The sequence below is a fragment of the Bufo gargarizans genome, chromosome 5, assembly GCF_014858855.1.
Source record: "Bufo gargarizans isolate SCDJY-AF-19 chromosome 5, ASM1485885v1, whole genome shotgun sequence".
Lineage (NCBI taxonomy): Eukaryota > Metazoa > Chordata > Amphibia > Anura > Bufonidae > Bufo > Bufo gargarizans.
Window position 1 is genome coordinate 92,403,873 of NC_058084.1, and position 16,588 is coordinate 92,420,460.

General features: G+C 49.0%; 1 protein-coding gene across 1 annotated transcript in view; it reads left to right on the forward strand.

Annotated features, from left to right (window-relative positions):
• The window catches only part of LOC122938219 (kinesin-like protein KIF20A), a 117,222-nt gene that overhangs the window by 68,033 nt on the left and 32,601 nt on the right, over positions 1-16,588 (forward strand). Inside the window, exon 12 of the mRNA XM_044293591.1 lies at positions 9,083-9,245. Within this exon, the coding sequence (XP_044149526.1) occupies positions 9,083-9,245 (163 nt within the window). The remainder of the gene's footprint in view (positions 1-9,082; positions 9,246-16,588) is intronic.

Consider the following 16,588-nt stretch of genomic DNA (forward strand, 5'->3'; position numbering starts at 1 on the left):
ACCCTGCAACAGGTAAGGCTACTTCCCTGTCCTTGTTTGTACTGGATTTAACTTGGTGTATGCTAGTGAGAAATATGGTAGAATTAGACAGGTCAATCAGTTCAGAAAGTTCCAAGGGAATTGCAACATAAGGCATACTGGTTGAACTCACGGGACTGTGGGTACAGATCCAACAATCTGAGTGTCTCAACCCCTGGACTAGAATTTGATGGTGCCGTGTCAGTGAATTGTCCCATTCATCACCCAGTGGCGTGAACACTGCAGATATGCCCACTGTCAAAGTCATGATCAGTATGTGAATCCTCATGGCTTATTGTTCCAGGGTCGTCGGGACAGCCTTTACTCTTTTACAATGTGAGGTGTGGATCCAGGTAAGCCTCCATCGAGTTTCACAGAGGTCGGGGTAGTCAGCAACACCTGGTAAGGCCCCTTGTATCGTGGTTCGAGGGCGTTTCTGACGTGTTTCTTGACCACCACCCACTCTCCAGGTTTGAGAGTGTGTATTCCCTCTAGGGAGTCAGGATCTGGAATGGAAGAGAAAACTTGTGCACATATATTAGACAATTGTTTACTATGGGCAATCACATATTTAGCAACAGATTCATAATGCATTTGCAATTGCTGTGGGAAGTACTGTCCCATCCTAGGCCGTGTCCTAAACAAAATTTGGTGTGGAGGCCTAGGGGTGTGTCTAACTGAAAATAGTGCTATTGGCAGGCATTGTACCCAACTGAGCCCTGTCTCCCCAGTCATTTTCAGCATCTTGGACTTCAGTACCCCGTTCAGTCGTTTGACTTTGTCGCCGCTTTGGGGTCTGTAGGGTGTGTGATAGGCTAAGTGTGACCCTACCATCTTCCAGACTTCTTGGGTTAATCTAGCAGTGAATGCTGGGCCCTGATCACTCTCAATGACCTCAGGTACTCCGAACCTACAGACAAGCTCCTGCATCAGTTTTTTTGCAGTAGTGGTTGCTGTCTGGTTTCGGACGGGGTAGGCTTCTGGCCACCCAGAGAACAAGTCTATCACTACTAGCACATATTGAAACCCTTGGCACATTGGCATCTGGATGTGGTCAATTTGAATCCGTTGGAACGGGTACTGGGCTTTGGGGAGACATTTGGTTGGTGTAGGCTCAGGTCTTCCCGGGTTGCACTGCGCACAGATGAGGCAAGACTGAGTATGCCTCACCAGGACAGGGGTTATCCCTGGGGCCATTGTCTATTAGTTCTTTCATGATGGTCTTAGATTGGTGGGTGGGCCCATGAGCTATTGAAGCTATCAGAGGATAGAGAGCTTTGGGCAGAGATGCTCTCCTTCCTTGGGTCCACAGTCCAGATTCTTTCTCTTCTTGGGCTGACTCTTTTAGCCAATCCAATTTTTCTTGTGGCGTGGCCTGTTTCTGTATTTGTTTCAGGAGGTCCCATGTGATTTCTTCTTGTTCCAGGTCTTCCTGTGTTATCATAATCTGGTCTGACTGGACTCTTTCCTCTTTCACTGCTGCTTCCTTTGCTGCTTGATCAGCTAGGGCCTTTCCTCTGGCCTCAGAGGTGTCAGCTCGAGTGTGCCTGTAGATCAATAAAATCTTCAGAATCTCCATTATACTCCCCCCTTGGAAGAGGAAGGAGTGCAGCAGGATGGAGGATGTGGCACCTCTGAATGGTGACATTATCTGGCAGAAGCAAACTACACGGAAGCCGGAGGTGGCGCTGTGCAGTGAGGTGTTTAGGTTGAGTCTGCTGGAGGATGGCAGAAATGTCATGGGGAGCCAGAATAGTGAGGGGATGACCCAGCACAACGTCAGATGTGACGTTTAGAAGAGAGCTGGCAGCATGGATAGCTCTGACACAGGAAGGGGCTTCTCTGGCTACTGGGTCCAGTCTCTTTGTATGGTAGGACTTTGGGGTCCTTCAGGGTCACAGTGACTGGTGGGACACTGAGGTATCCAATATCCTGGGGTCCTCTGGCCCAGAGAGTATTGGGGATGAGGTGCAAAATGGTTTGCAGCGAATCCCCTTGCTCATATAAATCAGTGCAGAATTTTATTGTCAGACATCCGGCAGCCGTGGGTGTCACATAATTTGAGTGAAAACCACAAAGACCAAGAAGCGAGACAGTTTCTTATCAGAAAGAGGAGCTTAAACTAACACAGCAGAAACTAACATTTCTGTGAAAAGAAAAAAGGTGGGGGTCAACTGATCCCCCGCAGCTGTCCTGCAATGTGGTGGAATGATCTGCATGGAATGATCTGCAAATTTAGCTTTTGTCCATTTCTGTAGTTGTTCTATAAAGAATTCTCCAGACTCATGATCTTGGGGGTCAAAGTTAGCACCTTTTAAGTTCAGGGATGTGGATTTGATCCATTATCAGTGAGGAGTATTCACCTGTCTTGTTTTCCACTATACTTTGCAGGTCCGACCATGTGCACCCATAGGTTTGATGCACTTGGGACAGTTTCCTGAAAAAGGGCATGGGATGGGTCTCAGGGTCAGGCAGTAAATTCACTATGGTGAATAACTGTTGTGGGGTGAAAGACACATATTTTGGTGGTCCCTGTGGCCGGTTAAGTGCTAGGGCTTCTTTCAGTGTCTCAAGGTTTCCCTGCTCAATTTTCTGTAAGTTCTTTTGTAACTCTGTAATCTGACCCTGCAGTATTTGATCTTGTGAACGTCGTGATGGGCGCACGGTCATGGGTACAGTCCACTGTGGTGCCAGGGGTAAAGTTGGCGGATCCCCGTAGTCTGTCGGGGTACCCCGCGAAGGAGTCTGCATATTACCCGGTGCATTTTGTATGCCCATTGTGGATTCTGCAGCACCGTCTGCATCCCCCTGTTCTGCTTCATCAGGTTGCCCCCCTACCATTATAGGAGTAAGGGTGGCAGGTGAGTGGGGTAGCATGAATGTACCGTCCGGGTTTATCATCGGGTACAAGGTAGTAGGAAGGGGCAAGGGTGACATAGGAGTGACGGGGGGGTCCGGACCGAATGATATTAAAGGTCCGTTCATGGGCGTTGCCTGGGGACAAGATGGCGCTGTAGCTAACACGGGAAGTGATGGGACGTGCCGGGGAGTAGTTACCAAGGTGTGGTTTTGTGGGTGGGGAACCCCACAGGGAAGGCACGTATCACGGGAGGAGGGATTCTGTTGACCACATGTTTTGCAGGTCCACCCACCTGCTTTCTTCCCGGCGCCATTATAGGGTGGTGGCTAGTCATGTATCAATGCAACACCAGGCTTACAGAAATATCTCTGTCTTTTCTCATCAAAATTTAGTTCCCCCCCGGTCTGTTCAAATTCTTTACTACAGTCCAACCACACACGGACCATGTCTGTCAATTTAATCATCTTCTAACTTCCCTCTCTTCTCGTTTAACAACACTTGCCAGGTAGCACTACATAGGATGCCTCCTTTACAGACACCTTTAACTCTTCTCCAACTTACTTAATCCTTTTATGAGGATGCCTCCTTTACAGACACCTTTAACTCTTCTCCAACTTACTTAATCCTTTTATGAAACGTTTGCCTCTCCTGTCCGCCACGTACTGTTCAGGTGAACAGTAACCCTTCGGGACACTTTCCTCATTTCCCATTATCTCTCGTACCTACTGAAGCCGCCTAAAGACCTCTGCATAGAGTAATCACTGGACGTGAAGACCTTTGAGTTCCCGGTCAGCACACTCTGGGCTACCGCGAACCGCTCTCCACCCATCTGTGATCGTCCCCTTTATGGAGATTCGAGTCAGACACCGGGCTGAACTCCGATACAGGAACACAGGAGAACTCCGTGTCTCAGTCAATGATACTTGTCAACAGGGTCTTCACAACTTATAGGCACAACACAGTACATCAAGACTTTAAGAAAACATATGGGGTTCTTACTTTCATGCCCTCGAGGACGTCCCAGACTGCTTCCGCACCCCTCCCTCAGACGAACACCAAGAGGCTACACCAGGGGACACTTTATAGGCAAGATGACTCAATTTTCCTACCTCATATCACGGGTTGCGATCCCGGTGTCCGTTAGTGCGCCTCTCCTCGTCTGGTCTCTGGGGGTACGGGAACAGAGGGTCCAATCCTCGAGCCCCACGTTGGGTGCCAAAATTGTTCTGGTTCTGACAAAGCTGCCAGATTGATTTGATGTACTGCTCCAAATTAATTAAGATACGTGCACGGAGAGATCAGACAGACAACTCACTACATGGAGTTAATCAGTATCTCTGGTTTATTTCTGAAAACAACATGGGTTTCATGAGAGGAGGGAGTGGGAGGGGGGGTGAAAGATAAAGTATATATTTTCTATTGGCTATGAACTCTCTACTTTTCTGTAACCTTGACGGCCAGAGGAAATTCCTTCTCCCTCCCCCCTGGGTGAAACCGTTACTTCTATCTTTGTAGCTGCTTGCTTGAGCTGAACAGAAACCACAAAGAAACACATGATAAAAACACAAAGTAAGATTCTAGTTTATAGGTGTTGGCTGAATGCCTGGCCACCATCTTAGCTCAACAAGCAAGTATCCATTTTGTATCAATAGTCCATAACACCTGTGGATTGTCATAGGTGCCCTCTCGGGAGTCTAGCTGCAGTTGTCCTGTATTTGTCCAATGGGTGTCCCCCATGGATGTGAAGCTGCAAGTACCACAATAATTATCAGCCACAGTTCAACCTCGTAACTGCCAGCAATGTCACCCCACCCCCCTTATAATTCTCAGCTACTGCTTCCTTCATTTTGGGAATACACACCAGCAGCACAGCAATATGCAACTGTTTTTTTTTTTGTGAAAGTTGTGCATGCTATACATAGGGACCTGATGCTTCTGATCTCCTCCCTCTTAGTATAGGTGTGGGGGTAGAGTATGCTGTGTACATACTGCTGTGTTAGCCAATAGGGTCTGCTCCAGTACCTGCAGTACAACAATCCAAAGGGCTGTTTCCAGCTGATAACAGCTCTATATAAGATGTCTGCCTCTAAATTAGTAAAAATACTGTAACTAAAAATATATATCTCTCCATATCCTTTAAAATATTTCCATGACTACGTCTGATTGCACCACATGGAGGATGTCTCCCCGCCCACTATTGGGACAGAAAACATAGAGAGGTTGAGTCCTCTTGACAGCCCCCCCACCCCCCTTCCGCCATGTGACTAAATTCCAGGTATATACAGGAAGATACTGCTGCGGGATTGGTAACAGCAAAACCCGGTGGGGCTCTGGGCTCCAGACTCGCTCCTTTTCATTGCGCTGCAATAGCTGGAGGCACAGCTCATCGGATGTCACTTCCGCTGATGTAAGGGCTACCGGAAGTAAGATGGCGGCCCCCACAGCAGTTCTCATGTCGTGGGACACTTGAGGCCTGGGTTACCGGCCTTGTGTCCCATCCGTTCCTCTTAGAATAAGTCCCTGAAAGAGAGGAGGAGCATCGCGGCAACAGGAGGGGTAAGTGCTGAGGGCATTTTAAACCTGAAGGGGGTTAATAACGGGGTCCTTACAGATGGATTCCTCCAGCTCTATTATGAATCCCCAGAGCCTCCTGTGTAGGGTCATGGGGAAAAAGACTACTCATAAGGTGGAACCTAAAAGGAAGAGCTGTTAGTGGGGACAAACTTATGATGCACACAGCCAAGTTTAGTCTGTTTTTGATTCGTGTTCACACCGCAGTAGTGGTCTGTATTTTCAGCCCTCTGAGTGTGGGCAGATGTTTATCAAACAGTTTGCTCCTATCCAGCCATCACTAGTGTCGCAGGGCTGCCTAGCAAATGCCTCTCTTGATTTGTGCACATGTGGCAGTGGATGACAGCACCTGCACCACATGGCATAGTGGGCATGTGTGTTTATTCACAGGTCGCAACTGCTTAGCATGGGCAGATGTTTATCAAGGGGTTAAATATTTCTCAGACAAGTAACTTAGTGGCACGGACAATTGAGCATTAGCGCTTATTGCCACATACAGCTGCCTTGTATGTAAAAGAGTGGCTTATTACTGCTCACTATCATAGAGCAGTGTTTACTGCCCAGTGTCATACTGCTGTGGCATGTATTTGTGGACCAACACACGTTTGTAGTTGGTTCCACCTACGTGACTTCCCAAATTGACTTGTGTTCACACCTGAGCGACTGGGCAGGCTGGGTTCTTGCGCAATCAATTAGACCAGCTGGTGCTGCGTTATCTGTCGCCTGGATTGGTGTGGATATAGGTTTGTCAATTGGAAGGTTTCACATTAGGTAGTTTTCCCTCCTGTTCACTTAATAAAGTTTCAATAAAGATGTAGTTTTACTATTTCCTTCACAACGTTCCTTTGGTCAGTGAATGATATTTGAAAAGGGTGTGACGTAAAACAAATTATTTTTAAAAGAATGGGAAGATGTGGATAAGACTCTATTCCCAGAGAATTTAAGAATCTCCTAGCCTTTGATAAAGAGGAGACAAAATTGTTGGAGGAAATTACAAAAATAGATACTCCTGTGGCCAGGGTGGATAGAAAAACTGCTATTCCCTTTGAGGATTCATCTTGGCTAAAAGAACCAATTGATCGTAAGGCAGAGACAGTCTCTTGAGGAAAAACTTGAAAGACCTCAGCAGCCTTAGTCTCAACTAACATTGACGCTACCTCGGTGGCATGGTCCATGCTTTTGTGGTTGTCCCAGTTGGAAAACCATTTAAAAATGGAGACTCCCAGTGAGGATATACTGGAATCTATAAAGCGTCTAAAAATTAAATAATGCGTGATTCCTTTCTCAGGGTCTTATGTTTTCGGCCCAGTATTAGATCATATCCTTTGAAAAAGCTTCAGACAAGAAGAAAGGCTTTCCGGAAGGAAAGCAAACTTTTTTTTTTCTTCTTTTTTTTCTTTCTTTATTTTATACTTAACCCCAACACCTCCCAGAACAAACAATGATGCCAGGCCGATGGGAGGAAGACTAAAATTCTTTCTCCCAGTATGGGGGGAGAAATAGCGGAAAACCTGTGGGTGCTTCAAATCGTACAAGAAGGCCACAGAATAGAATTTCAGTTCCTCAACAAAAATATGTTGACTTGGTACGGACAAAATACAACTCAAAGAAACCTGATGGAATACATTGCAAAATCCGGGTGCGGTGATTCAGGTCCCAAAACATCAGGAAGGCAAGGGGTATTACTCAAGACTTTCTTGTAAGAAAACTGCATATTTTTTTTTTTTTTTTTTTTTTCAGATTCATAATAAATTTGAAGCCTCCTGAACAGATAAATAAAGTATCAGCGCTTCAGGAGCAGTAATGTGCCATAAGGGAATAAGGCAGAGTGGATCATTATTAATTCCAATGTCTTCCATTTGGAATATCATCAGCCCCTCAGTTATTCACAAAATTATTAGATCGTGGCTTTTCTCAGGATGAAAGGAATAAAAATCGTACCATATCTGGACTACTTTCTTCTAATCGCAGACTCTGTGCAAATGTTAATGAATCCTGCTCAGACTGATCGCTCTCCTGCAAGATCTAGATTGGATCCTAAATTGGGAAAAATTAGACCTGACACCAGGAAAAATTTTCTTAGGAACTGTACTAGACTTGAGCTTGCAAAAATCCTTCCTTTCAGAGAAAATACAGCAAAATCTGATAGAAAAAAAAAAATGCAGTTTGTACGATCAGAGAGGCAATGAGCATCCTAGGCCTGATGACAGCTTGTATCATGACAGTGCCATGGAGCCAATATCACACAAGATCATTCAGAAGTTGATCCTTTCGGTTTGGCATGGAAATCATCAGTCTCTAAATCAGAAAATTCTCATAAGGCGCTCGGAAGTCTTTGGAATGGTGGAAGAACATGGACAGCCTGTCAAAATTATTTTCCTGGAACCCAAGCCCCTATACTGTAACAACAGATGCCAGTCAGCAGGGATAGGGGCAAAGATTGGAAATAATTGCTTCCAAGGAACTTGAAATCAAGCCATAAGGGGGAGATCCTTAAATTGCCAAGAACTCCGAGCAGTCTGGGAAACTGCAAGGTCAGGATCTTCTGCTGGGCCAGCACATAAGAATTTTGTCAGACAACATGACAACGGTGGCGTTCTCAAACACCAGGGGGGACAAGATGCCCTCTACTTCAGAGTCTTTTTCCAACAGGATTTTCTCTTGGGCAGAGGGAAAAATCCTATCAATTTCAGTGGCTTACCTAAAAGGGTCAAAAAAACATCGGCAGATTTCCTCAGCAGGCATTACGAAGACCCAAGCGAGTGGTCCCTAAACAAACAGGTTTTCTGGGCTTTGACAGCGGAGTGGGGATATCCCGAAATATACTTTTTTTTGCCACACGGAAAAATGCTCAAACAAATTCCTTCTCCCAGGATTCATCAGACCATCCGACTGCAGTAGGTGTATGTATGTATGTATGTATGTATGTAGAGATAGAGATAGAGATATATAATTTGGAACCCGGAAATAAGCAGGCTAAAGTTTAGTGTGGCTTCTGAAAGGGACTTAATAAAATTACAGGGGTTTCCGGACGAAGTGATATCAACCCTTCAAAAAGGCCATAAACAAGTAACCACTACCATCTATAATAAAATTTGGAAGAGATTCTGCTCATGGATAGCTTTTGAGAAATGTAAATCCGCTGCTTCCGGGTTTGGGGGAAATCCTGAACTTTTTAAAAGATGGCTTTGATAGGGGTCTTTAGACCAAGCACCCTAAAAGTCCATATAGCAGCCTTGAGCTGGTTTCTAAACTGTTCCCTGTCAGAAAATAGGATAAGCAGGTTTTATTAAAGCAACCCCACAGATGAGGCCAACTCTAAAAATCCTCAGTCCTGCCTTGGGACCCGACAATAGTTCGCAATGCTTTAATTAAGGAACCCTTTGAACCTATGCAAGATAGCTTTTTGAAACCTGTATCCTAAAAAAGTCATCCTAGTGGCAATTATATTGTCCGTTAGTTAGGTGAAACTCTAGCTTTAACCACCCGAGAACCTTACATTTTTTAAATTTTAGGACAGGGTCATCCTTTGACTAGATCCAACCTTTTTACCAAAGGTAGTTTCTACGTTCTATATAAATCAGGAAAATACAATTACCGGTAAGACTAATTCTTACTTTTCTTCACCTCCAGGAAAACTAGCTATGTCCCTTTCAGGGAAAGCAAGCTCACAAGACTGTTTCAGCCCTTTTTCTGTGGAAAGGGAAAAGCCTGTATGATTGTGAATATCAATCAGTGCGCATCTACTTATGATGAAACGCTGCATGTAATGAAGTTCTCTGCTGTTGCAAAACAAGTAAGTATCGTGTCAGATTCCTTGTTTACTTAAAGGTGCTATAATTACCTATTTTCATGATAGGCCCCTTTCGATTTAATATTGATTACCTGACTGGCACTCTGCTGAGCAGATGTGTGTAGTGGGTGGGACATCCGTGCAAGCACTGTGTCTTCATGGTTTAACTGCATCCTGTCTAACTTAGCGGCAGTGCAATGACAGTTGCTTTTCCCATTCAAGTGACGGGGACAAGCAGTTGTATTTGCACTGCCACTACAAGACTGTGTGCAGTTAGTGAAGAGGATGCAGTGCTTGCACAAGTCGGGTCATCAATATCACACTGCACAACGCCATAAATGTTTTGCTGGCCTGTTATTAAAGCAAACCTGTCACCGGGATTTTGTGTATAGAGCTGAGGACATAGGGGTTGCTAGATGGCCACTAGCACTTCTGCAATATCCAGTCTCCATAACTCTGTGCGCTTTTATTCTGAAAAATAAATAAAAATTTAGCCATATGCAAATTAACCTGAGATGAGTCCTGTCCCTGATATGAGTCGGAGATGGGATTCGTCTCGGGTTAATTTGCATATGTATTAAATCGTTTTTTTTACACAATAAAAGCACACAGAGCTATGGGCAATGGATTTTGCGGATCTGCTAGCGGCCGTCTAGCAACCCATGTCCTCAGCTCTATGCCCAAAATCCAGGTGACAGGTTCCCTTTTAAGAGCTTATTCACATGACTGTCTTTTTTCTTCGCTGTGCTTCCTGTTTTTAAGACGGCATACGGACTCTACACCGCACGCACACTCGTGCGCACACACACACACTCACTCACTCACTCACTCACTCTCATGTCTGGATATTGTTGAAGATAACCCCAACAATGCAGAGTACACATAGGGTGCAGTCCACCATTAATGTCATAACAGGTAAGTATAGTACAGAATGATGCTCAAAAATAATTAAAATATACACGATAAGGAAAAATGGTACGGTAAATAGATCAAGAAACGTGCCAAATGTACTAATAAATGGAAAGAAACAATCACCATGCTGCTGCGCCGCTTTGCATAATACAGGTGAGCATAATTGGGTTCATATGTTTGCACCTGTTTGGAGGCCTATAATATATGCCTGGCTTTTTATTACACACACCTCCTCCTGGCGAAGCCAGTAGGTGAAACGTGCTTTGAGGTGGACTTGTTAGTCTAGCGGTGTGTTCTCAATCATGTCACAGGGTAGGCATTATTGACATTGTGCATGTATTTTTTCTTTTATTTTTTTTCTTCATTTCTACTCATGTAGTTGTGGATGTCGGTTTAATAATGAAAATGTACACTATAAGGAATAATGGTACAGTAAGTTAAGAAACGTAACAGTTTATAAGGCTGAAAAAGAAATCTGTCCATCCAGTCCAGCCTGTTATCCTGCAAGTTCATCCAGAGGAAGGCAAAAAAAAACTGAGGTAGAAGCAAATTTTCCCCACTTTGGAGTCGGGAAGGAATTTTGTTCCCTTAATCAGGCAATCAGAATTTCTCGTGCATGGCATTGGGGGACACAGCACCATGGGTATAAGCCCAGCTGACACTAGAAACAAAAAAGTGTTGGCTCCACCCAGGTGGGCTATACCCCTCTGCCAGAGCCAAAAGAACTCAGTCTAGTTCTAGTGTCCGTAGGAGGCAGACATGACCTGCTATTCTTTTTTTCGCAGGTCATCCTGCTAATCTTGTTTTCTTTATTTTTTTTTTTTCATTTTTTTTTTTCTCTACAGGTTGTAGGGGTGGCTCCATCGTGCTCCACCTTAATTGCCCCCCCTGCGGGCGCGTACTCAAGTACCCGGCAGCCACCCAGTCCCCCACTTGACCTGCTTCCGCAGTGGAATTCCGGCGGACCCACGGCTTCCGTGTTGAGTCTGCCGAGGGGGTGGTCATGCTGCGCCTGAAGACGTCGGAAGGTGAGTATGGCGGTCTCCCTATTCCCTTCCCTCTCTCCTTGTTCTCCTGAGTCCCTTTGTGGCCTGGCCCCTTGTTAGGCACTGCATGGTCCTGGAGGCTCTAAATCAGCTCTCCGGGGATCATTTATGGGCAGGGACTCCTGCATGGGGGCGCCTTTTTTCATGGGGCCTGGCCCTTTAAGGCAGCCGTTTTTTCATTTCGGGCATTCTCCTGCTCCACCTACCTGGCCTTTTCTGGGCCTCCCGCATCGACGCTGTGTCCCCTATTCTGCTGCTCCCGCCGGACGTCACGGCGATCGGACGCCCGTCTCCGGCAGCATTTTTTTCACTCTGGGCCCCGGCTTTGTTCTGGCCTAGGCCGCAAGTCACGTGGGGCGGAGCTGCGTCTCTGCCTTCTCCGGCTTCCCGGGCTTTTCTTGCTGCGTCCCTCCCCTCTGTGGGTGGTGCCCTGGGAGGCGTTTGTTTCGCCCAAGCCAGCGCCAGCGCGGGCTGCTGGGGGGGGTGTTTTCTTCTGAACTGCTGGTTCCTTCCTGCTTCAGGCTCTGTCTGGTCGCCATCTTGCAGCTTCCCTGCGATTGGTTCTCTGGGATACTGCACCATTGGTTCTGGTAGGCAGCCTTTTCTTCTTTGCAGGCTCCACCATCCGCCCTCATGTCTTCCTCTGGTCAGGCTCCCACTCCCCCTGCCGCCATTTCGACTCATTACGCCTGCTCTGTGTGTAATAGGAAGTTCCCATGCGGCCAGCCTACTTCCCTCTTTGTGCAGTGCCTCAACCCCAGTCCGCCCCCGCGGCCCCCTCTGTCGGTTCTTCCGGAATGGGCTGCTACCCTATCCCAGGCCATAGGTAACCTTGCCAGCCTCTCCTAATCCCTGGCGCAGTCCTTGGACAGTCTGCCTGCCCAGATTGCGGCTGCCTCTGGTAGGGGCCCTCCCGCTGGTGATGCGCCTGGCGAAAGTTCCCGTTCTTGCTCTGGCATGCGGTCCCGCAAGCGACCTCGTACGGTCTCAGCTGGGTCTCGCTCTTCCTCAGCTACCCCGGATCACTCCCCGGTTAGGTCTGAGTCGGGCGAAATTTCTTCTTCCGCCGCTCCTGGGGACTCCTCCGCTTCAGATTCTGAATCGGAGCGGTGCTCAGCGATGTCGGAGGCCATACAGGATCTCATCAAGGCCGTCCGGGACGCGCTCCATGTGCAGGACGTTCCTTCTTCCTCCACCCTGGAGTCGGTGTCCTTCCGCCGTTCTAGACGGTCCACTGTGGTTTTCCCGAATCACGAGGATCTGGACGCACTTCTCGCTAAGGAGTGGCGTCACCCTGATCGGCGCCTTCATCTTACCAAGGCCTCTGATGTCCCTTATCCTTTTTCTGAGGAATCTGTCAATCTCTGGACGGTTCCTCCTCAGGTAGACCCTCAGGTTGCTCGCCTGGCGAAAGCTACTACCCTTCCCCTGGCTGACGCGGCTTCCTTGTCGGATCCCGCTGACAAACGTGTCAACTCCTTGGCCAAGTCTGTTTTCGTAGTGGCGGGTGCCACCATCCGCCTTGCGTTTTCTGCCTCCTGGGTGGCTAAGGCCTGCGCTATCTGGGCAAAACGGCTTATCCGTGCCTTACCTCCAGACTTGGACCATGGGGATTTGGCAGTGCTTGCCTCTCAAATTTACCAGGCGTCCAAGTTTCTTTGTGATGCCTCTATGGAATCGGCCCGCCACTCCGGCCGTGCGGCCGCCAACTCTATGGCCATCCGCCGCATCATCTGGCTTTGTTCTTGGGCGGCGGCTTCTGCCTCCAAGAAAGCTCTAATTTCCCTTCCCTTTCTTGGTGGGAAGCTCTTTGGGAAGCGTTTGGAGGAGCTCATTTCGGAGGCCACTGGCCGTAAGAGTTCCCTTCTTCCCCAGAATCAGACCTCCAGGCCTTCCTTTTAAGGCCAAACCTGCTCGCCCCAGTCCACTAAGCCTCCTTCCGCATGACTCGTCAAGGTGGGAGGGCGCCTGCTCGCCTTTCGGAATGTCTGGTAAGTGTAGAAGACGTTTGGGTTCTCGAGGTGGTCTCCTCCGGATACAGGATCAAATTTTCCGATCTTCCGCCCAGACGGCTCTTCCCGACGTCACCCCCCCAGGTCTCCCGGCGGGGCTTTTTTTTTTCTTTTTTTCTTCAGGCCATTCGTTCCCTGCGCGCTCTAGGGGTCATCGTTCCGGATCCAGAGTCATAACTTTTTCGGGGTTTCTACTCTAACCTGTTCGCTCTGTCCTATCCTGGACCTGAAGGCGCTGAATCACTTCGTCCAGGTCTGTCATTTTCGCATGGAGTCCCTCCAGTCCGTGATCGCCTCCTTGGAGTTGGACCAGTTCCTGTCGTCCATCGATATTCAGGACGCTCATCTGCACGTCCCCATTGCCCTCTCCCATCAAAAGTTCCTTCGCGGTAGGTTCTCTATTTCAAATTTGTAGGCCTGGCCTCCGCTCCGAGGGTTTTCCCCAAGGTGTTAGCTCCCCTCGTGGCCCTTCTTCATGCCAGGGGGGTCGCCTTGGTACCCTACCTGGACGACCTTCTGATTCGGGCCCAGTCGTTGGAGGACAACCTGTCCAGCCTGAGCATCACCCTCTCAGCTCTTGGCCAGTTCGGGTGGCTCATCAAACACTCAAAGTCCTCCCTCATCCCACGCCAGAGGATGCCCTTTCTGGGCATGATCTTCGACACTCGCCTCGGGCGGGTGTTGTTTCTCTTCTCTTCAGGCGGGGGTAAATCTTCTCCGCTGCCCTTCCTCTCTATCAGGACGTGTATGCGCGTCCTGAGGAAGATGGTGGCCTCATTCGAAGCCATTCCCAATTCCACTCCCGGGACCTTCAGTTGTTCATTCTATCCAGATGGGACAAGTCCCCGGCAGGCCTTAATCGCCTTACCAGTCTCCCCCCTCAGCTTTGCCAGGACCTTTCCTGGTGGCTAATTCCTCGGACGGTGTCCCTGGGCCGGTCCTTTCCCCCCACCCCCAGTTGTCGGGTGATCACGACGGACGCCAGTCTCTCGGGTTGGGGAGCGGTATTCAAGTCTCTCACGGTCCAGGGTCTTTGGTCTGTTCAGGAGTCTTCCCTGCAGATCAATGTTCTCGAGCTCAGGGCAATTTTCCTGGCACTGTCTCACTGGACCCCACGTCTCCGCGGTCTCCCGATCCGGGTTCAGACGGACAATGCCACTGCCGTGGCTTATCTGAACCACCAAGGGGGCACCAGGAGTGTGATGGCCTTGCGGGAAGCCTCCCATATCCTGCGGTGGGCGAAGAAACACGTTCCCGTCCTCTCCGCCGTTCACATTCCCGGGGTCGACAACTGGGCGGCAGACTTCCTCAGTCGTCAGCTCGTCGACCCGGGCGAATGGTCTCTCCACCCAGAGGTGTTCCTTCAACTTGGTCACCGATGGGGAACTCCGGACGTGGATCTCTTCGCGTCTCGCCTCAAATACAGGCTTCCGCGCTATGTCGTGCAGTCCAGGGACCCTCAGGCTCTTGCGGTCGACACCCTAGTTCTGCCTTGGTCTCAGTTCAACCTTCTGTACCTCCCCCCCCCCCCCCCCATTCCTCTCCTGCCCTGAGTGCTCAAGCGTCTCAAGGCAGCCCGGGTGGCGGCGATCCTGGTGGCTCCGGATTAGCCCCGCAGAGCGTGGTTCGCAGATCTAGTGTTTCTGCTCGCTGACGTTCCGTGGCATCTTCCTCTGCGCCACTATCTCCTTTCACAGGGCCCTCTGTTCCACCCAAATTTACCTCAGCTTCATTTGACGGTGTGACTGTTGAGACCGCGGTCCTGAAGTCCCGTGGCCTCTCGGAATTGGTCATGCATCACGCACGATGCATCACCCTTGCAAACCCCAGTCGGCCCGTATTTACTACCGGACCTGGAGAGCGTATTTTGCCTGGTGAGTCTGGGTGTTTTCGTCCCCTCTGTTTCTCTGTCCCTAACATTCTGGCCTTCCTTCAGGCCGGTTTTGAGAAGAGTCTTCGCCTGGCTTCCCTCAGGGGGCAGATTTCAGCCCTCTCTGTCCTCTTCCAGCGTCCTGTGGCCTCGCTGGCTCAGGTTAGGACCTTCCCACAGGGTGTCGCTCGCCGAGCCCCTCCCTTTAGTTTTCCGGTGGAGCAGTGGGACCTGAATCTCGTCCTCGACGCCCTTCAGTCTTCTTCTTTTGAACCTTTGGCAGAGATCTGTCATTTGTCTCATTTAGGTGGCCTTCCTTGTGGCAGTCACCTCCATCCGCCGGGTCTCCGAACTGGCGGCGCTTTCTTGCCGGTCGCCTTTCGTGGTGTTCCATCAGTACAAGGTAGTGTTGCGTCCCGTTCCTTCTTTTCTTCTAGTGGTCTCCTCGTTTCATTTCAATGAGGAGATTGTCTGTCCTTCCTTCCTTCTGCCCTAATCCTTCTCACCCTAGGGAGAAATCCTTCCATTGCCTTGATGTTGTTTGGGCTCTCCGCTGGTATCTTCGCCTCACGGAACCTTTCCGTCGTTCGGACTCTTTTCGTGGTCCCGGCGGGACTTCGTAAGGGTTTGCCTGCCTCTAAGGCCACCATCTCTCGCTGGGTTCGGTCGGCTGTCAAGGAGGCCTATGTCGCGAAGGGCCGTGCTCCCCCTTCCAGGTTGACCGCTCATTCGACTGGGGCAGTTGGTGCTTCCTGGGTGGTGCGTCATCAGGCTTCTGCTGCCCAGGTTTGCCGGGCCGCCACCTGGGCGTCAGTTCACACTTTTTCTAAGTTTTACCATATTCATTCCCTGGCTTCTGCTGACGCCAGCCTGGGGCATAAGGTTCTACAGGCAGCTGTGCTTTAGGTTGGCGACATGGCGTTCTTCTTCCCTCCCTCAGGGACTGCTTTGGGACGTCCCATGGTGCTGTGTCCCCCAATGCCATGCACGAGAAAAATAGATATTTTTTTTGTACTCACCGTAAAATCCTTTTCTCGTAGTAGGCGTTGTGGGATCTGTGTCCCCCTCGCCCCCTTTCTGAGCTTTATTCTTGTTTGTGGTCCCGGCGTTTTGTTGTGGTTGTCGGGCTCCCCAGTTCAAGACTTGTTGGCGTTCAGTTTCCATTTTAGTTCAGGTGTGGCGTTCCTACTGCTTTTGTACCGACTGAGTTCTTTTGGCTCTGGCAGAGGGGTATAGCCCACCTGGGTGGAGCCAACACTTTTTTGTTTCTAGTGTCTGCCTCCTAGTGGCAGCTGGGCATATACCCATGGTGCTGTGTCCCCCAATGCCTACTACCAGAAAAGGATTTTATGGTGAGTACAAAAAATCCATTTAACTCCCTGGATTAACGATCCCTCTCTAGTAGCTATAGCCTGTAATATTATTACGCTCCAGACCTCTCTTGAATTCCTTTATTGTACTCGCCATCACCACCTCCTCAGGCAGAGATTTACATAGTCTCACTGC